Source organism: Triticum dicoccoides, chromosome 1B, assembly GCF_002162155.2.
Source record: "Triticum dicoccoides isolate Atlit2015 ecotype Zavitan chromosome 1B, WEW_v2.0, whole genome shotgun sequence".
Taxonomy (NCBI): domain Eukaryota; kingdom Viridiplantae; phylum Streptophyta; class Magnoliopsida; order Poales; family Poaceae; genus Triticum; species Triticum dicoccoides.
This window is the reverse complement of record NC_041381.1, coordinates 130,478,130-130,501,275: the sequence shown is the minus strand read 5'-3', so window position 1 is coordinate 130,501,275 and position 23,146 is coordinate 130,478,130. Positions and strand designations below refer to the sequence as shown.

The 23,146-nt window shown below is 46.2% G+C and overlaps 1 protein-coding gene across 3 annotated transcripts; it reads right to left on the bottom strand.

Annotated features, from left to right (window-relative positions):
- Positions 1–1,972: 1,972 nt before the first annotated feature.
- Positions 1,973–18,647, bottom strand: LOC119323384 (formin-like protein 6). 3 transcript variants are annotated; one of them, XM_037597029.1, is made up of 20 exons: positions 18,351–18,647; positions 17,453–18,162; positions 17,080–17,301; positions 16,086–16,998; positions 15,854–16,006; positions 14,833–15,784; positions 14,618–14,744; positions 13,769–13,840; positions 13,340–13,438; positions 13,216–13,257; positions 8,740–8,820; positions 8,596–8,646; positions 8,437–8,518; positions 7,124–7,218; positions 6,269–6,340; positions 6,051–6,167; positions 5,802–5,870; positions 2,838–2,904; positions 2,358–2,711; positions 1,973–2,212 (listed from the first exon to the last, which is right to left on the bottom strand). In XM_037597029.1, exons 1-19 carry the CDS (start codon positions 18,421–18,423, stop codon positions 2,491–2,493), a joined length of 4,218 nt encoding a protein of 1,405 aa, XP_037452926.1. In that variant the 5' UTR covers positions 18,424–18,647; the 3' UTR covers positions 1,973–2,212; positions 2,358–2,490. The 3 variants fall into 3 exon arrangements, with proteins under 3 accessions (XP_037452926.1, XP_037452933.1, XP_037452940.1); XM_037597036.1 differs by lacking the exon at positions 5,802–5,870; XM_037597043.1 differs by lacking the exons at positions 1,973–2,212; positions 2,358–2,711; positions 2,838–2,904; ... (2 more) ...; positions 6,269–6,340; positions 7,124–7,218 and having other exon boundaries at positions 8,435–8,518; positions 8,596–8,656.
- Between the last annotated feature and the right edge of the window lie 4,499 nt (positions 18,648–23,146).

The following is a 23,146-nucleotide window of genomic DNA, read 5'->3' as shown; positions in this document are numbered from 1 at the left end:
CATGCGAGTAAAGCCACACCTCTCCTATAGTCAAGCGCGACAGTTTTGGGAAATTTTAATGTCCCAAGAACCAGTACGAGATCGATCAAATGAAAGCAGTACCATATGTTTCGGCTGCTGGAAGTTTACGGTATGCACAAGTGTGCGCTCGTCCTGACTTAGCTTTTATCACCGGGGTACTCGGTAGATATCAAGAAAATCCAGCCACAGAGCACTGGAAGATGGTAAAGAAAGCATTGCATTATGCGCAAGGCACGAAGGACCACATGCTAACATACAGGAGATCTGATTCCCTAGAGATAAGAGGGTATTCAGACGCATATTTTGCGAGAGACGGAGATGATAGAAAATTCACATCAGGATACGTGTTCACTCTCGCTGGAGGGGCTATTTCGTGAAGAAGCTCCAAACTGTCAATAGTTGCATCGTCCACGATATATGCAGAATTTATAGCAATGTTATGAGGCCGCGGGGCAGGCGATATGGTTGAAGAAATTTATACCCGACTTGAAAGTGGTAGATTGTATTGACAAACCACTAAAGATATATTGTGACAATCAGCCCGCGGTATTTTATGCTCACAACAACAAGTCGAGTAATGATGCCAAAACAATAGAGATAAAGTATTATATTGTGAAAGATAAAATCCAGGATCACACTATAAGTGTTCAGGGGGTTGTGGGAGTCATAGGTGGGGTAGGAGGAAAGCTGCAATTGGAGAGGGAAGTCGGAGGGACGGGGATGGAGATGTGGAGGTGGGTGTGGACCGTGGAGGGGGAGCTGCCATAGGGGAGGACAGGGTGATGGGGACGAGCCTGGTGTCCGAGGGTCACGGCTCTCAAGCGTTGTTGAGGGGCAAGGACAACGAGTCAACGAAGCGCTAATCGACGTAGGTCTCGTCGGATCGTTATGCTCGCAATTTGGTTGTTACAGAGACAGCGGCAAGAAACATGATGGTTAGAGGGGCTGCGGTATCCCCAGCCCACCAGGGTTCAAATCCTGGTGCTCGCATTTATTTCTGAATTTATTTCAGGATTTCCGGCGATGCACATTCAGTGGGAGGAGACGTTCCCGTCGACGACGAGGCGCCTACGGTGACTTCGTAAATCTCAAGATGATATGCCGGCTCAGTCTTTCGGATGTGCTCATAGGGGTAAGGTGTACGTGTGTGCGTTTATAGGGGTAAGTGTATGCATGTGTATACGAGCGCTTGTGTCTGTACTAATGTTAAAAAAAAAACAGGGTGGGAGACGATCTGGAATGTGTATGCACTGCTCGCCATATGCCTTTCCGGGTCAACGGCGGCCGGCGGGGACAAGGGTAACGACGTGCTGCTCACCATGGCTCTCGTCAAAATCGGTGGCAAGGACATGGCCATGGCTCTGGTAAGATCGGCTTGCAAGACATGGGCGACGCTGGTTAGGGTTATAGATGGGGAAGAGAGATGAGCAGATGTTCATAAACTTTATATAGCCGAAGTACATGTCGTTGGATGCATCCGCTACAAACGGACGGATAGCGGCCAGTCTGATGAATTGCTATGATCAGACGTATGATAGGGACGACCAAGAGCGAAGTTCAAAACTTTATACTACAAGGGGCAGGTCAAACAGACTGAAGAAATGAAATACAAGTTCTACCTCGTAAGCTTGTACTCCCTCCGTTTTCAAAATAGATGACTCGACTTTGTACTAACTTTAATACAAAGTTAGTATAAAGTTGGGTCACGGAGGGAGTATAAACAACCATTTCTATTGTCCCGCAGAGAAGACAGCCCTTTCTATTATCACCACATGGGAAGAACATGTACTAACTTCAATACAAAGTTAGTATAAAGTTGGGTCACGGAGGGAGTATAAACAACCATTTCTATTGTCCCGCAGAGAAGACAGCCCTTTCTATTGTCACCACATGGGAAGAACATGTACTAACTTTAATACAAAGTTAGTATAAAGTTGGGTCACGCAGGGAGTATAAACAACCATTTCTATTGTCCCGCAGAGAAGACAGCCCTTTCTATTGTCACCACATGGGAAGAACCCATTTTTATTGACCAAAATTTATTTTACATTTTGCTCAACACTAGTTACATATAACTTAATTCTACATTTTGCTCAACACTAGTACCCAAACGAACTATTATTATGTTAGAACTATACAGCTTTGTCGCCAGGGATGACTTTCTCCGGGAATCCCTCTGTTACAAGTATAACTGCAGGCATAGAACTTTTGAATGAGCTGGTGAAGACGAAAATGATGTATCCAAAGTGAAGTGCGCTTATTACTTTTTGAAAATTAAACAGTCATCCTTCAGCTTGCGCAAATAACATGTGTTTGCAAAAGGCTAGGATGTTTACCGGTGTATTCGATGGCCTTCTTGTTGCTGCAGGTTTACTGGCATCCCTGGTAACTAATGCCCAGGGCAACATACATATCCAGTGTGCATCTGCCATAGAGAAAGCACCAGGTTCTTCTGGTAAAAAGAGGTCATCATTTGGCACTGGCAGTTTGTGGTCGTGATTGAAGTGAGATGTCTAGCTCTTCGATTGGATGACTGAGCTTATCTTTCTCATTTTCCGATTCCCCCTTAGCCTTTTCTGGTTCTGCTTCCGCTTCCTTCAGAGCCTTCTTCTTTTCAAGGTCCAACTGCTTGCAGTTCTCTTCATGCGAACGCGTGAACAATTTCACAAAGTTGTGGAGCGTTGTGACCACTGCAAAACATGGAGATTTTGGAAGGATTTGTTAGAGTAGTATCAGCACTTTCTCTCAAAGTAATAACTAATCTAAACTAATTTCAAGAACAGCTACACAGAACTCGAATATCATGCTAGCTTCACCTTGCTCAAATGGACAACGTGCTGGATCTTCTCCAAAATAAAGTGCTAATGCATCTGCATTCCTGCCCTGCAAGGTTCAGAATTGCACTTAAATTAATTATAAATGAAAGTAAATCAATTGCACAAATGACTGGATGCCAAAATTGCCATTCATCTTCTATAGAAAAGGATTACAATTCATCACTGCTCCCTTGTAGCACCAGAATGCAATCCTGTCGAATCCAACATTTTTTAACTGAGACCCCAGTCTAATTAATACTGATCAGTTGACGAAGTTCCGTCTTTACAAAAAATTACAACCTCAATATCAGTTCAAACAAACAAAAAGCATTTCACATATTGTAGAAGGAAATAATTTGATCAAATTTGGCAAATGAAATAATTCAAGTAACAACGAAAAAAACAAGGGCATATTTGGAACACATGAATTTCGTTAAATTTTCAAAGGAAGTGCTCAGGTCCTACGGTAACTAGGGAAAATTCTGACATGCCATAAAAGGGCTGAAGCAATAACTATAAGAAATATTTAGAATTATTACATATCATGAAGCACAGAAAAATTGAATGGTTTGAGATATATAAATAGTGCAATCGTTAAAACCCGAAGAATTTTTTTCATATACGTGCAAAGAGAACATATAATTTCAAGGTTCAAATGTGTTGATAGTGAACAATCCATATAGAACATTAAAAATAAAAATGTTTTGCAGATTACCGACGACCAAGAGAAAGTCATAAATTGAGTTGATAAAAGCCACAAAATCTTATAAGATTGAGATAAAATAGGTAACATAAAACAAAATAAATGGCATTCAAGAAATTCAGCATTTAAACAGAAATCTAAATAGAGGACAGAACTTTAAACACATGTGCAAAAAATATTATAAGAAGATACTGGAAGCAACACAATAATATGTACTGCCTCCGTCCCAAAGTAAGTGTCTCAACTTTGTACTAAAGAGTATTTGAAGTCTTCTTTATTTTACATTACTTTCAAATATGCACTGCCTCCGTCCCAAAATAAGTGTCTCAACTTTGTACTAACTTAGTGTATTTGTAAGTCTTCTTTATTTTACATTACTTTCGAACCACTGCTTACTTATATATTTATTCAATAATATTGAACTTGTTTCTTCCCAACATTTCGAATTTTCACGTATTGAGGCTTACAAAATAACTTTGTTCACCTATCTTGATGAGAAGAAGGTCAAGCTTTGGTTCCTCAACAACCTCTTAAGTCTAATTTTCACCCTTAACTCCATACTGTTGAACGGGCAGACTCACTAAACATGGCATTCCGAATAACACTTCTTGCATCTTCTGCCAATCTAGCAATGAAGACATCGATCATCTTCTGCTTGGCTGCGGTATCACTGACTGTAATCTCATGGAGTATGAGGATTGCCAAGATCAAGGAAATCAAACCTATTCTTAATGCTCAGTTTCAGGAATGGGTGCTAGAATTGAGGTGAAAACTTCAGAGATAAAGAGCCTTTGATAGCCTTCACATGGCACATAAGGAAGGGGAAACAAAAGAATATTTGAAAACATTTATGCGCCTCTGTCGGCCCCGTGGAAACCAGGGTCCGACGGATCCGTCTTGCGTGGGCCGCAGCAGTCCTACCAACGGGTGGCAAGGGCAGCTTGCCTGCGTGTCCAAGACCATGCCCCTCCTCAGGTGGCATGCAGATCTTCGCCAAGACCACAAGATGCAGATCTTTGTGAAGACTCTCACCGGCAAGATCATCAAGCTGGAGAGAGGCCAGTCCACGACATCAGCGGCACGGTCAAAACCTCTACGGGAATGGGCTTCCTCCCGAGAACCCCATCCCCATGGCTTGCCTCCCACGGGTGCCCCGAAACCCCGCCAACAACCTGATTGCTGGCGGGCGTATGACGGGACGGCTCAGAGGGCGGCAGCCTAGGCCTGCGGTGGCCAGCCATAGGGTGGAGCGCAGCTGGCGTGCATGCACGACATCCCTTGGCGGGCAAGTTGTGTGCCTGCTGGCGCTCTGCAGGCTTTCTCCCGCATGTGAGCCACTTGGTGACGCAAGCTACAGTGGCAGACGCAGAAGTTAACATTGGTGACGGATGGGATGTGCGCCTGCTCCCAGCAAGGTGGCACAGTGGCACGTGCCGTTCGCCTCTACACTGCATTGTACCCCACTATACAACCACCGCATTTATCTCTTTGTAGTGACTGGTAGCCCCTTGCAACTATAAACACACACACACATTGCATATTCCTAGAACGGAATCAGTGCATTTGTAACCTTGTTCCACACATCCATCAAAACAACCAAGCAGGACGTAGGGTATTACGCTCCCCAGCAGCCCGAACCTGGGTAAGTTCTTCGTGTCATAGTGATAGGATTCGTTCGTCTCCTCGCCCCTCACCGAACCAAAAAGGGGCACCAAAGCTCCCAGGTGTTGTGTCCACACACGCGACAACCCCTTAATCTGATTTTCTCTCCAGTCATTGCAGATATGAATAAACTGGAGGCAAGGGTTTTTCGGTTGTTTTGGGTCTTTGTACGCTGTAACTTTTGGCTGTTGTTTTCTGTTCGGCTCTTTGGGGCATGCCCCTAGAGCCTAACTCCGTGTAATTCTTTTTTCTATCTAATGCATTCACATACAGCTCTCCTGCATGTTCCTGGAAAGAAGAACCTATACTTTACAAATTCCAGCCTGCAGCTACCTAAATCGCATTTCATGTCTTCAGAGATCTCTTTGAGGACAAATATTTTTCTAACCCAGATTCCATGACCTAGACCCTTTGGTGTGGAACTTATATATGAAAAGTAGTTTGGCTTCTTACAACGTTACTTTCAGTATTTATCTAAACTCTTCATATTGAGCTAATTCTAGCACTACTGCACTGTACCAACATGGGTCACATGGGCTACCACCAATATGCCAGCGTGTTACAGCACAAATGACTCTTGCTTAAAGAGATACACATACCACATTAGAATAAAGTGAAGTCAAGGCTCTAACTTCGGCTTCAGCACCACTGAGGAAGCCCTTCAGTGTCTGTAAAAGGAAGGTACTTAAGTTTGGTGGAATCATGATGGTGTAATACTTCAAGCAAAAAATCTTGCCAGTACCATGGCAGTACACACGGACTATATTGCAGTCAAACAGTTGCAATCGTTGGGTACTAAAGCATATTTTAAAAAGAAAAGAAAAAAATAACACAATTGTTATAGTTACCTTACAAAAGATCTCCGACACAGGACCATCATTTTCAGATATAGTTAATTCTTGCTCCACTTTCTCGAGCCCTTTGTTTATGGCCTGCATTTCTTCTGCTAAAGACTTTAATTGTATCTGCATTCAGCCAAATAGTTCTCTAGTAACTCAATCAATGCATCATTGATTGTCAATATCCAGAGTGACCAAAACATCGAATACCACGTCAGATCTAATACCTTTGCTGCCAACTCCAAGCTAGCCAAATCTTTAGGAAAGTCAAGAAGTTCTGGAAGTTTCTCAGACAGCACCTGCGGTGATATGACAAATTGAGTAATTCAAGCATATCAACTGCAGTTCAGACTTCCTACGAAGAGGACCTAACCGAATTTGTAAGCATATCACAATGACAAGTTGGAGAGGGCTTAGATCCACTTCAAAGGTATGAACCTCATAAGACAGTATCCTCAGAAAGCTAAGACTTAGTTCAAAGCCGCATCGAAAAAGTGAGAAAAATAACAGAGAAAATACATGAACACAACCCAGCACACCGAAGAAATTAAGTATGACACACCAAACTAGATATGCACCTCAAGTTAACTAATTGCATCAATTGCAGGATAAGCAAAACAACTGGGAAATGTTCCATCAAGATAACTTAAATATGAGCATAGGTAATTTCAAACAAGGTTCCTGTAAAGTTATTAGCTCTTTCCAGGCTTCTCAATTCTCATCAAAATACCAGTATCCACTGGACAACATGTTATGCAAGCTTTCTACATTATGTGGTTACTTATTACAATGGTATTGTAGAAGCAAAGATTTTTATATGCACGGCATCCAGGCTAGGTAATGATGAATTTGACTAAGAAGGTTTATCCATTAAAATTGTTGGCTAACCCGAGAATTTGAGATTCCTATGCATGATATACCAGTTAGTAGATATGATTTGAACTTGTATATTCTGGAACGCAAAAAAATTCTACATTTAATTTTGTATTTTACATGATCCACACCAACATAAAAACGTTTTCTAGCAAGGAATAAAAGTTAGTACTGAAACTATCTACTTTTCTATATGAACAGATGTATACCTTGGATAAATAATGCATTAAGGTCATCTTATTGTTCCGTGCACGGGTATCGCTTAATTTGAGTAAGCTATCCAACCTGAATCCAACAGCAGAACCTACAATAAACAAAACGAACTGTAGTGCAGCCAGGAAATAAAAGCAACGAGCAATCAAAAGAAATTAAACAATGCATATTGAATTATAAAAAAGCTAATAAAGTTCATATAAGATGATTAGCATGAAAATTGTGCCATCGTATCGCAGTGTTGTATTTCAATTCTCTGGGACCTATGCGGAAAACTATGAATAATGACAACACACCGAAAGCCTGAAACACGGACGATGATTAATAACATACTACTGTTGTGTCCATTATCTTAACAGAAATGCCTAGGAAAATTTGACACCTCACCTGTATAAAACACATTTGTGCATGCTTTCTTTTTCAATTAGAAGTAAACAAGAATATACATGCTTTATATACATTATATACAGTACAAACTTTTACCAAATTGGTGCATGGTGCGCTATATTACTAATATTCATACAGCCAGAGCTCTAAAAAGGGGCATCTAGTGCACACACCGGTTCGCCTCATGTGTTTACCTGATGGTACATTCTACATACCTATAATAAATTATTGACGCAAAACAATTTTCATATAATCCAAACTGTACAAACTTCAGAAGAAATATATAATTATATTCCAAATCTAGTACTCCCTCCAACTTTGTACTAAATCAGCGACAATTAATATGCATCAGAGGGAGTACTTAAATTACTAGCTGAACTTTACGTATTGCAAATTACAAATGAACGTTAAGTTCACAGCAAATATATCAGCCAACAACTCACTATGACAGATTGCATACCTAAACTATTTAAAGAGGAAGAACTAACTACTAATTAGGCTTCGTATCATGATGAAATGCTCCGCTTCAGTCATTTGAGTTAAAAATTCAAACGCCACAAAGTTATGACTGCATACGGTACTTAAACCAAAACTTCAGAATCTATTATCAGTCTTCAACATACCATGAAGTAATAAAAATATTACCACTGTCATCCTTTTTAGAGGAAAATTTACTACTCTTATCTTGAGAGAATCATCGAGTACATACTTTTACATGCAGATAAACCAATGTTAAGCATGTTGCTTCATTGTGGATTGCAAGTCGAGAGTGAAGGTAACAATTATGGATCCATGTTCGGTAGTCACTCCTTTTAATTTATTTACAGCATTCAAATAAGGAAGAGAAATGGTGCCACAGGATATATATTACTTCAGTTACTAAATGTCTCCTGAACAAGTATCACTTTACAATTGGTATTACCTCTAGCAGTGCCTTGGTTCAACGCATTTCCCAAAGAAAGAATCGTCTGCATAATCCTTTTCAACTTCACTGAACCCCTTATCTATGAACATCACAGCAAGAATATGAAACCCATGATGTTAATCGCACAATATGATATTTCAAATTAACAGTATCCACCTCTTCAGCAGATGAGTTAACAACGTTCAGATTCCTCTTAAGGTCAGACACCTGAGAAGAACTAACAGTTAAACAATACAATACCAAAAAGGCCAAGCAAAAGAATACAGTTCCTAGTAGAAGAAAAGGAATCAGATGTCTCACTTGAGATCGAAACTGAATCTTGAATAAGAAAACTCTCAGCTTAGAGTCCACACGGGGTAATTTCATAAGCTCCATGAAGAACTGCAGTAGAAGCAAATTGTATCTCAGTATTGGGATAATAAGTAGTGTCATTTTTCCGCAGCAGTATCGGATCGTAACATAGGATCACGATACCATGTGATATTTTAGTTCTGTATAATTAATTTATATACTTGGAAAAAACTTCAAATGGATTTAAGGTTGCTATCTGGAATGTACGCGGCATGAACGCGCGGGCTCGGCGATTTGCTATCCGGACGCTGCTGGACACCACCGGGGCCTCCATTGTATGCATCCAAGAAACAAAAATGGAGTTGATCTACTCGGCTATTGTCCTGGAGGCGCTTGGTTCCGAGTTCGATGACTACACATACCTCCCGGCCGATGGCACGCGTGGCGGCATCTTGCTGGCGTGGAAGAGCAGGGCCGTGACCATCACGGACCCAATGTTCACCACCAATGCGATCACCGCTAAGGTGACCACAGCCACAGGCACACCTTGGTGGCTAACGGTGGTATACGGACCCCAGGAAGATGCCGACAAGGTCGCCTTCCTGCAGGAGCTTCGCGAGATCCATGCTGAGTGCCCTGAACCATGGATGGTTTGCGGCGACTTCAATCTCATCCTCCGCGACGACGACAAAAACACGGGCAACATCAACCGGCGTATGATGGGCAAATTTCGCCGTCTCACCAACGACCTCGCGCTCAAAGAGATCTACCTCAACAGGCGGCGCTACACTTGGTCCAACGAGCAATCACCGCCGACTCTCGTGCAGCTCGACCGGGTGCTTTGCACTGCTGATTGGGAGGACGAGCACAGCGGATGCCAGCGGATGCCACCTACGATGTCTCGCGGCTGTGGTGTCAGACCATGCACCGTTGCTGCTGGACTGCTCACCCACGCCTACCTCACACAGACGGTTCCACTTTGAGGAGTACTGGCTACGCTTGGACGGATTCCACGATGTGGTGACCGCGGCCTGGGGCTCTACATACCACGCCGATCCCTTCCACCGCCTCATGCTACGGCTCCAAGCGACGGCGGCGCGCCTCACCAGCTGGAGCTCCAGGTCCACGGGCAATATCAAGGACAAACTCGCGATCTCACGGGAACTCATCTCGCGCTTCGACCACGCCCAGGAATCATGCAGCCTCTCGCCACCGGAGGCTTGGCTCCGTAAGCAGCTCAAGATATCCTATCTTGGGCTCGCTTCCATGGAGCGCACGATCGCCCGGCAGCGTTCCCGAATTGCCAACCTCAAAGACGGCGACGCTAGCACCAGTTTCTTCCACCGGCAGTGCTCGTTCCGTCGGCAGAAGAATCACATCTATAGCCTGGCCGCGGACAGCAGGGTGCTCACGGACCACACCGACATGGCGGAGGCTGCCTTTGCTCACTTTGAGGCCTTGCTTGGCACGGCGACCATCCGTGAGCACGCCCTGGACCTGTCTCAGCTCATTGAGCCGACTGACCTTGCGGACCTCGACGCGCCATTCAGCGCGGAGGAGATCTGGGAGGCTGTCAAACGCCTCCCCGCTCGCAAGGCGCCGGGCCCCGACGAGTTCACAGCGGAGTTCCTCCGTGCATGCTGGACCATCATCAGGCAGGACCTCCTCGACGTGTTCCAGCAACTTTATGACTTGCGAGGAAGGGGGTTCTACAAGCTCAACCAGGCATTGCTGACGCTGCTCCCCAAGAACGCCGACGCTCATGGGCTACGCGACTACCGACCGATCTGCCTGATACACCTCGTGGCCAAAATTTTCGCCAAGGTGCTCTCATTACGACTTGGGGCCAAGCTGGACCACTTGGTTAGCCGCAACCAAAATGCATTCATCTCGGGAAGGAGCCTGCACGACAACTACGTCCTCGTCAAGCAATCACTCAAGCTGCTGCACCAACTGGGAGCTCCGAGAATTATGCTCAAGCTCGACCTCACGCGCGCCTTCGACTCCCTATCATGGCCTTTCCTCTTTGAGGTGCTGCGCCGGTACGGATTCGGGAACAGATTCTTGGAGTGGACGGCCATCCTCCTGTCCTCTGCCAGCACGCGCATCCTCCTGAACGGCGAGCCCGGCCCCCCATATGGCACCGACAAGGGCTCCGGCAGGGCGACTCCATGTCCCCGCAGCTTTTCGTGCTCGCCGTCGACACTCTGGGACGGCTCCTACGACGCGCACACAGCCTGGGCATCCTGCAGCCTCTTCACCCACGACGTCACATCCCGGCGATCTCCCTCTATGCCGACGATGTCATGGTCTTCTGCCACGCCACGATGGAGGACACCACTGCGATCAAGGAAATCCTCGCCTTGTTCGGCAAGGCCTCCGGTCTGACGGTGAACTTCACCAAAAGCTCCGCTACCATCCTGCACGGCGACCAAGCGGCCATGGAGATGATCGCACACCTCGGCTGCCCGGCGGCGAACCTTCCAATCACCTACCTCGACATACCCATGTCCACACGCCGCCCATCTGCCGCCCAGCTGCAACCCATGGTGGACGCGGTCGGCGCGCGCCTGCCGACATGGAAGGCCTGGCTGATGACTAAAACCGGGCGCCTCGCGCTGGTCAAGTCAGTCTTGTGCGCCATCCCAGTGCACCAACTGCTTGCATTCGCGCCCCCAAAAAAGACCCTCAAGCAGATCGAGAAGATCCAGCGCGGCTTCCTCTGGGCTGGCCGTGCCGCTGCCAATGGTGGACACTGCCATGTGAACTGGAGCAGAGTGTGCCGCCCCATCGAGCTCGGGGGCCTTGGCGTGCGAGACCTCGAGCGGGCCGGCCTCGCCCTGAGACTACGCTGGCTATGGTTTTCCAGAACGGACCCAGAGCGAGCTTGGCAAGGGCTCGACCTCCAATTTTTGCCCACGGAACGTGCCCTGTTTTGGGCATCCACATTCACGATCCTTGGGAATGGGCTGTCCGCCCTGCTCTGGGAGGACCGGTGGATTGGCGGCCGATCCGTGCGCGAGCTCATGCCCAACTTATACGGCTGCATACCCAAGCAACGACGAACGACGAGAACTGTGGCGGATGGGCTCAATGGCAACTCCTGGGCACGCGACATCCAAGGAAACCTAGGTCTCCACGAGATTGGCCAGTATCTGCAACTTTGGCAGATCATGCAGCGCACCGAGCTTTCCACCATACCGGACAAGTTGATTTGGCGCTGGACAGCGAGCGGCAACTACTCTGCGCAGTCCTGCTACACGGCAACCTTCCATGGAGCAACGGCCTGCCACTCATGGAAGCTGATTTGGAAATGCTGGGCGCCACCGCGAGTCAAGTTCTTCCACTGGTTGGCCAACCAGGACCGATGCTGGACGGCTGAGAGGCTGGCTCGCCATGGCCTCCAGCATCACCCCCGCTGCCTCCTATGTGACCAGCAACAGGAAACGATGCGACACCTCATGCTGGAATGCCCTCTCGCCCGTCAGGCATGGCACGAGACACTGGCCTGGCTTCGCATCCCGGCCCCGATCCCCTTGCAGGAACCATCGCTTACGGACTGGTGGAGACAGGCCAACGAAGACACGCCGCCGACACTGCGCAAAGCCCTGAAATCTGTCGCATTGCTTGTGCCTTGGATGGTCTGGAAGCACCGAAACAGCTGCGTCTTTGATAATGCGACGCCTTCCCTCAACACACTACTAGATAGCATTAGGGACGAGGCCCGCTCATGGGCGGCAGCAGGAGCACCTGGCCTCCGACTTGTGCTGCCCCAAACCTTGGATGTGCACTAATTAACCGGCTGTAACCTGCACATCCTCGGATGATTGTAACTGAACCCCTCCTTTTCAATGCAAAGAAACGCAAAGCTTTTGCGTTTTCTCGAAAAAAAAAACTCATTTCTTCTACAGATTTATAACCAGCAGCAGGGCAGTCATGTAAATGCCAAATTTAAGTTGATTTTAGGCCAATGTCCAATGCGAGCAATCAGCAGAATTGTTGGACAGTCCTAAGAGAAATGCTTTAGGCCCATTAACTTCACAACCCACACACAAGTCCTTCACTGGCTGCTGGCATCCACATGACAAAACTCCATTATTTTAGTCCCCCGTCATGAAACGAGTGGAAGAATGTGCAACTTAAATACTCCTTTCGCAGTTCTACCTCCAGCAATGGTTAATTGCTACACAACTGCACTGCTGCGTGCCAATGTGGAGTGGATTTTTGCTACTTAGAATGGCATCAATGGATTTGGGTTTGATTCACGTCGTGATACCAAGGACTCTATGACGTGTAACGTGATCCAACTCGATATTATCGAATAGCTGCTGCACTACGTAATACATATCCATCGGCTGCGGTAGGGACGTAAGATCACAAGATACTACGATCCGTATTGTGATACTGATAACCATGGTATATACACCAGAAGTTTCACTTGAGATGTAACAAAGTTGTAAAGCAAACTGAAAGGAAGCAAGTCACCTGTTCGCATTCACCAAGATCTTGCTTATCTCCCTTGTAACCCTGTAGTGGTGACAAGAATGCGTAATGACAACTGATAACTTCAGGAATCTTGTAAAGAACTAAAACTGAACACCACAATTACCCTCAGAAGTTCTATTTCCTCTTTAGTTGGAGTGAACTTAATTAGGTTCTCCACCTGATCAGCATCTAGGACAGTATCATCCAGAGCAAGAATAGCACTCTGCTCTCAAAGGAAAAATTGATAGGTATAATTAATGGAGATATAAAGTAAATGTCTTACCAAAAGAAACCATTACATTCATTTCTTAATTAATTTCAGGTTATTTCAATGAGAAATTCATAATAATAGGCATTTCCAGGTTAAGTAAGAAATGATTAATCAGTAATCGCTATTCCACTCTCTCACCGTCATTTCTTAAAAACTCTCCACCATCATCTAATAGACTATATAAAGAAGTCTATCTAATAGACTACATCAATACCTTCAGATATTTATATAAAACCATTTTTTAATTAGAACATGCCAAAGGTTAGTTGGCCATCAGCTTACCATTAGGTCCGGAAGGGGCATTTTGACTTTCGTAAGCATGATTCCACAATTGTTAGCCCGACGAAGATCAATCTGTATTGCCAAACAGCTGATGTTAGAAAAAACAAACAATAACACGAAGCAAAATAAGAAGGCATATATAGTAGCTACAAACACCCATAATGGCATATGCAAAACTAAGCAAGGTCACTACATGCCATGAAGGAAACTAACATAAAGAACTGGGATCCTAAGTACCTTGATCAGTTGAATATGTTCTACGGTCTACCATGCATCTGCTATAAGCGCTTAGAAAGAAAGGAACTGATTATGTGGTGAAACCTATATACTAAAATAAAAAGCACCAATTGGACGGGATGCCATTGATCCGAGCCACTGATAAATCTCTACCTTTTGATTGCACACTTATGGTCTAATGAATTCCGGATCAAACCATACTAATTACCTCTTAACTGCTAGCTTTTGGTTTGTGACTTAACCATTCTTAATGCTAGCATTTCTTTTTTACATAATAAAGTGGTTTGTGAGAAAAGAAGAAAAATAAAAATGTAGGATTCATTTAAATTTTAGATATGGTTTTCTGACATATGTTCATTATATCTTCATGCAATATATACTATGAAACATAGATTGTGCACACTCAGTTGCCACTAGCATAAAGGCACCAAAAAGAGAAAAATAATGTATAACTTGCAGCACCCTCACAAGAGATCATATGTACCATATGTAATAGACTAATAGAGAATCAAGAATGAAATAAGCATGAAAGGAATGAAGATCAAGAATATACACATTGACTGGAACAATTTGCGTGCAAAAAAAAATGATACATTATTTGTTAAAACTCACAAGATGAATTTTCTCTGGTTTTGCCCCAGATGCACGACTCCCTGACTTATCTGAACGCTTAGAATTTGAATTTGGTAGAGCAGTTGAGAAAAGATTTTCTAGTTCTGACATGTCAAACACTGGAGCTCTGCACAAGTCATGCAAAAGATGTATTAGCATAAAAAAAGCAATACATATGACCATTCTTTGGTGCAGTCAAGATGTTAGAGAGATACTTTGAAGCTTCATCAGCTTTTTGCCCCTCTGCCCAAAGACTGCCCTTCATCGCTCTTGTAACTTTCACCCAGTGTAGTGGTTTCAGATTGGACCTTCTGGACATAGTCTGACCAGATTGAAGGCTCTTAGACATTGGGCCTGAAGGAGGTGCAGGTCCACGCCCCTTCGTACCAAACAGATTAGCATTAAGACCAGGAGGTGCTGGTGGAGGTACAATATTGCCAGAAGCACCAGGATGGTTGGCATCATTTGAGAACCTTGGAGCATGAGGTGGTGGTGGAGCAGGAGGAGATTGTTTTGATGAATGATTGGGTGGCGGTGGTGTAGAAGTAATTCCTGGAGGTGGAGGTGGAGGTGGAGGCGGAAGCGGTGCTGAAGATCTAATGGCAGATGATGTTGGAGAAAGTGGTGGAGGTGGTGCAGCAGGCGGAATAGGAGATGAAGTAGAAGCAAGTGGGGGAGTTGGAGGTGGAGGTGGCGCAGCAGGTCGAACAGCCGTTGAAGTAGAAGCGACTGGTGGGGGTGGAGGTGGTGCAGGAGGTCGAACAGCTGATGAAGTAGAAGCAAGTGGTGGAGGTGGAGGTGGTGCAGGAGGTGGAACAGGAGATGAAGTAGAAGCAAGTGGTGGAGGTGGAGGTGGTGCAGGAGGTCTAGCAGGAGATGAAGTAGAAGCAAGTGGTGGAGGTGGAGGGGGTGCAGGAGGTCTACTGAGGGAGGACTTAGGTGCAGACAAAGCAGGTCCAACTATTCTAACAGGAGAAGCTGGAGGTGGAGGTGGTGAAGGAGGTCTGAATGAAGTAGAGGTGGTGGCAAGAGCAGTAGAAGTTGGTGATGATTCTTGTGCATTGCTACTTGAGGACTGCTGATGATTTGCGGGCAGAGTAGTAGTTCCAGGTAACTGCAATGTGGATTCTTCATGTGGAGGAGATGGGTGGGGCAACAATGAAGGAGCTGCGACAGGGGAAGCTTAATTAGAGATGGAAAAACTAACTAAAATATATTTAGATGGTTCAGCAAAACCTGAATGCTTCGGAGACGGCTTAGATAAGTCATCTTCTTCCTCGGACAGCATAAAAGCATCAGACGCTACGAACAACACCGGACCTGATGGCTGAGGGGGTGGGGGTGGTGATGGCGCCGGCGGCGGCATACCCTTTGTTACAACCGGAGTCCCTGTCACGTCATCAAAAGTTAAATTTGCAGGCAACAGCAGGTTATGGGTGTACAACAAAAGAATTTTGTTGAGAAAAACCTGTTATTGGATGCTGTCCTGATGATGGTTTTAACGGAACTTTGATTGTGGCGCTTGAAAGATCTGACATCGTAGGTGCAATTATGGTTGAACCACAATTCTCAGAACCTCCAAATGTAGCATGATCTTCCAACAAAGCTGTAATTCCTAGGGCTGAAGGTACGCTAAAAAATCTAGGGCATGCTGAAAGTGATCTTGGAGGTGAGTTGCTAGGAAAGGCAGAACTTGACCTAGAAAGTGGAAACCGCTGTGACATAATCATAGAGGGCGAAGCGCACTGTACTGGACTAGATTGCTCGTCAGGCTTTTCCAGTGAAAACGATCGTTCGGTAGTGATGTCAACTACATGTGTTATTTCCTTATGAACTTGAGCGTTTATGTTTTCAGGAACAACAGAATTTCCTAATTGTCCTTGATAAATACTGGCTGGGTCCAACGGGGCAAATTTGCGTATGCCATCACATTCCTTTTTGTTCATATAGACTGTTGAGTTTTCAGCATTGCTTGATTTGTTTTGAACATTGTCAGATTCATTTTTGGTCGGTGAACCAAGCTTCAATTGCCCTATTTCCTTTCTAATGCTCGAATCTTTCTTGCTTGGTGACAGCAATCCCTGCCTCAGCTGTATAGTTTTGGTCGGTGAACCAAGCTCCAAATGCTCTATTTCTTTTCTAATGCTCAAATCTTTCTTGCTTGGAGACACCAATCCCTGCCTCAGCTGTATAGTTTCATATGTGGTTAGCCGCTGGAAAAACTGGACTGCTGCATCCCCTTTCGGATCTAACCAGTCCACTATGCTGAACATCTCTTGAACCTTTGCAAATGCTTCGATTGGTAAGCCCTCCTTCTCCCCTATACCTGCCATCTCCATGGGATCTAAATGATCTGCAGTGTCCATTTCTGAAAAAAGAATCTTTAACAGCAAAGGACGAAGAAGGCTTCAGTTTCTGCACACTGTACAAAGAATAAGTTGACTGCAATGATGATTAAATACCTCGGCTCTGAATTCCTTTGGGAATCGATCTTTTGCATCCCACATTATATCAATTTCATCACGGTTTAGCATGAGAATGTTTGATCTGATAAATGCTGTGTTGAACATGACTCTGAACATCATCTCTTCCTGTTCTTGATCAGCATCCATACTGATGCACTCAAGGACAACATCTCCTTGAATATGGCAGTGGATGTCGATCTTAATCAATTCACAGTCTGCCTGAGTAAGATGAGAATAAATGAGAATGGTATGTTAACATCGACGAAGCAAATATTCAGTTTACGGATCCACGCACGTTTAGTAGCGAAACTAGTGAAGGGAATGCAATTCGTTTGCCAATTCTTCAAATAGAAGATAGTCCAAAACTCACCCGCTTGTAATGCCGAACGTATTTACTCCTCTTTGGTGTTGAAAAAAGCACCTTAGGGGTGTTATCTGTACCAAGTAGAGGATCCTGCCCATAGATACGGAATATCGGTCTACATCCATCCTCCCCATTACAGCCCGGGGTATTCCTTAATATCACGCAGTCTAAGGTAAGAGGTCGATCACCTGGTGGCCACTCTGCGCTCACGTTCCTCCGACATATGTAATGCAGGTATCTTATCTGCGACGGCATGGGGTTCAGCGGCGAGAGCAGCTGGATGAGCTCGCGAGGGGCCTGCCTGTATACCATCTCTAGCGTCCTCTGCTCGCCCATGAACTGCTTCCGGTACAGCAGCAGGCCCGCCAGCATGAAGGCGAGCACGTTCCAGCCGCCTCGCTCGCAATGCATTATGAGGACGTTGTGCTGGTCCATGGAGAGCCAGCTCTCCCCGGACCTGAGGAAATGGTGGATCATCTCCATGGTGAGGAGCGGGCAGCCCACGTAATGCCTCGGGTAGTCCATGACCACCATGTCGTAGATGGAGAGGATGCTGGCCAGCAGGCTCTGCTGGCTCTCCCGTTCCTCCTCCCGGAAGTTGAAGACCATGAAGGAGGCGTCCGCGAAGTGGCTCCGGAGGTGCAGGACGATGTCGCCGATGTACTGCCCGTACTTGTCGTCGTCGAAGACATCGGTGGAGAAGCACGAATCGAACACTGCGCACACAAAACGAAAGGAAGAAGACGTTGGCGCGGCGTTCTAATATCTATCCGAAACCCTGCGACGACGACGACGGATGCGCCGGCGCCGCCGCCGAAACGGGAAATGGGGAGGGAGGGAGGAGGGAAATGCCGTGCGACGCAGTGGCGGACGGAGTGGGCGGGGAGAGGGAACGGCGACGAACCGTAGACGCGCTCGGTGATCTCGAGCAGCCCGTCCGGGGGCTTGCGGTAGAAGAACTTGCGGAAGAGAGACATGCGGCGGCGGCCTCCTCCTCCTCCAGATCCGCGGGGGCTGGGGGAGAGCGGGGTGGAGAGCAATGCGCCGCTAGGGTTTTCGGCGGCGAGGCGGCGGGGCGGCTCACCGGACGGCGGGCATGCGCGCGGACGGCGATAGGGCGAGGAGGGAAGAGGGGATCGGCCGGGGCTGGGTTGGGTTGCAGGGGGGAGGGAAGGTGGCGGGGAAGATCTATCTGCCGGTGTTGTCTGTGCTCGGTCGGTCGGGTCAGGTGCACGTTCGGGTCGGTAGTCGTTAACTCGGTCCATCGTTAACGTTAACAAAAGACTTCTCCACTTTGCTTCGTGGGACAGCGACCCAGCACGTGCCGCCCATCTCACCTGCTAGAGCACACTCTTTTTATTTTATTTTAAAGGTCAGATCTATTATAAAATTTCATCTACAGTACAGAACATCTTGTAAACGCAATAAAAATTACATCGAAATTTCAAGACCATCAAATATACCTGGTCATCACTCGGATCGAGCCTACCAAAGCCCGACACGAAAAACATAGGCCCGAGTCCGACCCAGCCGTCGGGCCTAAAAATCAGGCCCAAGCCTGGCCCATCACGCAAAGCCCGTCAGGCCTCGGGCCAAGCCTCTTCGTTAAACTGCAAATACGACGGGCCCGGGCCTGGCCATCGGGCTCAAAATCTATGCACAGGCCCGGCCCATAGGCAAGGTCGGGTCGGGCTTTTTTGGGTCGGGTCGGTGAAAGATCATGGATGTCGCCTAAAGGGGGGGTGAATGGGCGCTTTAAAATAATTACGGTTTAGACTTGAACAAATGCGGAATAAACCTAGTGGTTAATTTGTCAAGCACAAAACCTACGACAACTAGGCTCACCTACGTGCACCAACAACTTATTCTAAGCAAGATAAACAACTAGGTGATAGCAAGATATATGACAAGAAACAATATAACTATCACAAAGTAAAGTGCATAAGTAAAGGGCTCGGGTAAGAGATAACCGAGGCACGGGGAGACGACGATGTATCCCGAAGTTCACACCTTTGCGGATGCTAATCTCCGTTTGAAGTGGTGTGGAGGCACAATGCTCCCCAAGAAGCCACTAGGGCCACCGTAATCTCCTCACGCCCTCGCACAATGCAAGATGTCGTGATTCCACTAAGAGGCCCTTAAGGGCGGTCATCGAACCCGTACAAATGGCAACCCTTGGGGCGGTCACCAAACCCGTACACTTTGGCAGCCCTTGGGGCGATACTATTATAAAATTTCATGGGAAGTACGAAACATTTTATAAACACAATAAAAATTACATCGAGATTTTGAGGCCACCAAACGACCACACTACTGCCGCCAGAACAAGTCGTCGACGTGCCGCTATCGCTGCTCCCCAACAGGAGCAAGCTTGACCTCATCAATGACAGCCGGAAAGTCTTCGTGCACGTGCCCCTAAGGACCAACGTCATGAAGTCGCAGTCATCACCATTGAATTCTTGCGTAGATCTGAAGCACTTAATATCAAATCTTGCCATATGGCGAGAAACATTAACCTCACTCCCCCAATGAGATGCCAAGAATTTACGTCGGAGCTCCGTCGGCTACGTCCAAACGGACGAATTTGAGGAGGATCGAAACCCGAAAGACAAACTCGAAGAAGAAGCGGGGACATCAGCCCGAGCGCTGCACTTGCGAGAATTAAAATCCAAACCTAAACTACTAACTAGAGCGGAGGCACCGGAATTCTTTCCCTGCAATCGGCCATTGGAGCGGTAGACAGATGGGAGGCGAATCAACATGCTCTTTTTAGTTTTTTTAGATGATGGTGTGCACTCTTTCTTGCACTTTTTTCTGAGCGAAATTGACACAAATTATTATGTTATTTGAGAAACATTCAAAGCAAAGTACAGTGCTTTGTGATGCCACTACAATGTCCCAAAAAACGGAAGAAGAAAAAAACAATACGCTCGAGCAAAATTAGATATGTCATATGCTAGTGTTAGGAAATTGCACAGATTTTGTTTAAACTTAATTCAAATTAGCATCATCATAAGATTACGTACATGGCAAATCGCACAGGACATACTAGGAACATCTAGCACATACGTGTATAGAATAAAAGGCACATGTAAAGAAAATAGAGAGGCAAGACATACCAGAGCATAGAAACCCCAGTGCAGCAACATGTTCGTGAAGGAAATATGCCCTAGAGGCAATAATAAATTTATTATTTATTTCCTTATTTCATGATAATGTTTATTATTCATGCTAGAATTGTATTAACCGGAAACTTAGTACATGTGTGAATACATAGATAAAACATAGTGTCCCTACTCCCTAGTATGCCTCTACTTTACTAGCTCGTTAATCAAAGATGGTTATGCTTCCTAACCATAGGCATGTGTTGTCATTTGATGAACGGGATCACATCTTTAGGAGAATGATGTGATGGACATGACCCATCCATTAGCTTAGCATTATGATCATTACAGTTTCATTGCTACTGCTTTCTTCATGACTTATACATGTTCCTCAGACTATAAGATTATGCAACTCCCGAATACCGGAGGAATACCTTGTATGCTATCAAACGTCACAACATAAATGGGTGACTATAAATATGCTCTACAGGTGTCTCCGAAGGTGTTTGTTGGGTTGGCATAGATTGAGATTAGGATTTGTCACTCCGTGTTTCGGAGAGGTATCTCTGGGCCCTCTCGGTAATGCTCATCACTAAAGCCTTACAAGCATTGTGACTAATGTGTTAGTTGCGGGATGAAGTATTATGGAATGAGTAAAGAGACTTACTGGTAACGAGATTGAACTAGGTATGATGATACCGACGATCGAATCTCGGGCAAGTAACATACCGATGACAAAGGGAACAACGTGTGTTGCTATGTGGTTTGACCGATAAATATCTTCGTAGAATATGTAGGAGCCAATATGAGCATCCAGGTTCCGCTATGGGTTATTGACCGTAGATGAGTCTCGGTCATGTCTACATAGTTCTCGAACCCGTAGGGTCCGCACGCTTAACGTTCGATGACGATATGTATTATGAGTTATGTGTTTTTGATGACCGAAGTTTGTTCGGAGTCCTTGATGAGATCACAGACATGATGAGGAGTCTCGAAATGGTCGAGACATGAATATTGATATATTGGACCATGTTATTCGGACACCGAAAGTGTTCCGGATAGTTTCGGGTAAAAACGGAGTGCCGAAGGGGTTACTAGAACCCCCCGGGGGAACTAATGGGCCACCATGGGCCTTAGTGGAGAGAGAGGAGGGTCGTAGGAGGGCTGGCCGCCCCCCTGGATCCGAATTGGACTAGGGGAAGGGGGCGGTGCCCCCCTTTCCTACTCCCTCTCCCTCTCCTTCCCCCCTTCTATTCCTTGGAGGGGAATCCTACTAGGACTAGGAGGTCCTAGTAGGACTCCTCCTCTTTGGGCATGCCCCTAGGGCCGACCGGCCTCCCCCTCCCTCCTTTATATACAAGGGCAGGGGGCACCCTAGAACACACAACTTTCTCTTAACCGTGTGCGGTGCCCCCCTTCACAGTTACACACCTCGATCATACCATCGCAGAGCTTAGGCGAAGCCCTGCGCTGAAAGGATCGATACGGTCGACTAGAGGGGGGTGGTGAATAGGAGACTACAAATTTTAATCTTTCTTGTCGTTTTTAAGGCTTAGCGGATAAATAGAGTTCACTAGATATGCACCTAGGTGAATGCAACCTATATGACAAGCAAGCTCCAAGATAAATATGCTAGGTTACATACTAAGTAGCAAGCCAACAAGCATAATACAACAAAGTAAGGTGCGGGAAAGGATTAACCACAAGTGAGACGAGTACGCAAATTTTATCCCAAAGTTCACTCTTCCTTGGGGAAGAGCTACTCTCCGTTTGAAGCGGTGCCGGAGCCAAAGCTTGCGGAACGCCACCAAAGGCTCACCGTAATCTCCTTCGAGTCACCCCAACGGATGAGCCTCGAATCACTCGGGGTTGGTCTTGAAGGCGACCACCACACCTTTACAAACTTCTCCGGAGCACACCACAAGCAAGGAAGCTTCCTGAGGAACCTCTAGTCGCCTAGGAGCCCAAGCTCCAAGAGTAACAAGTCAATGGGGAAGAAATGTTGCGAGCAACACGATTTGGTTTGGTCAAGCTGTAGATCGGGTCTTGCTCTCCCAATCCCCAAAGATTCAACAAGTTTGGGTGGAGGGATTGAGAGTATTGAGGAAAATGGGGTGTAGCAGTGGTGGAGCTCAACAAGACATTAGGGTTAGAGGTTGGAGGTGGAAGAAGAGGCTTTATATAGTGTTCTTAGTCGGGTGGGGAATCTGCCCGTTGGACCCCGTGCGCACGGGCTAAGTCATGCCCGTGCGCACGGGGTACTCAAAGAGTTTATGCAGTACCCCGTGCGCACGGGGGCCAACAGACCCCGTGCGCACGGGTACTTAGAGAGTTATGCAGTACCTCGTGCGCACGGGGGTCCAAAGACCTCGTGTGCACGGGGTACCCAGTAACTTTCTGTCACAAACTATCTGAGTACCACAAGCACACACACTAGGATTTGAGGTGGTAGGAGTGGGTAGGCTAAGTGTATAAGGTTAGGCAATGGCATTCCCACACAACTTTCATCCACACAAACCCCTCTTAATAGTGCGGTCTTTCCTATGACTCGAAGCAAACCAAAAACTAAAACCTTCAAAGCGCCGGAAGACCACGC

Excerpts from the sequence above, each read along its gene's own strand:
- LOC119323384 (XM_037597029.1), bottom strand. The coding sequence starts at position 18,423 with ATGTCTCTCTTCCGCAAGTTCTTCTACCGCAAGCCCCCGGACGGGCTG. Across the intron at positions 8,821-13,215 it reads ATCTTGGTGAATGCGAACAG|TTCTTCATGGAGCTTATGAA; the intron begins GTGACTTGCTTC and ends CTTCTACTGCAG. Across the intron at positions 6,168-6,268 it reads GCTTGGAGTTGGCAGCAAAG|ATACAATTAAAGTCTTTAGC; the intron begins GTATTAGATCTG and ends GGCTGAATGCAG.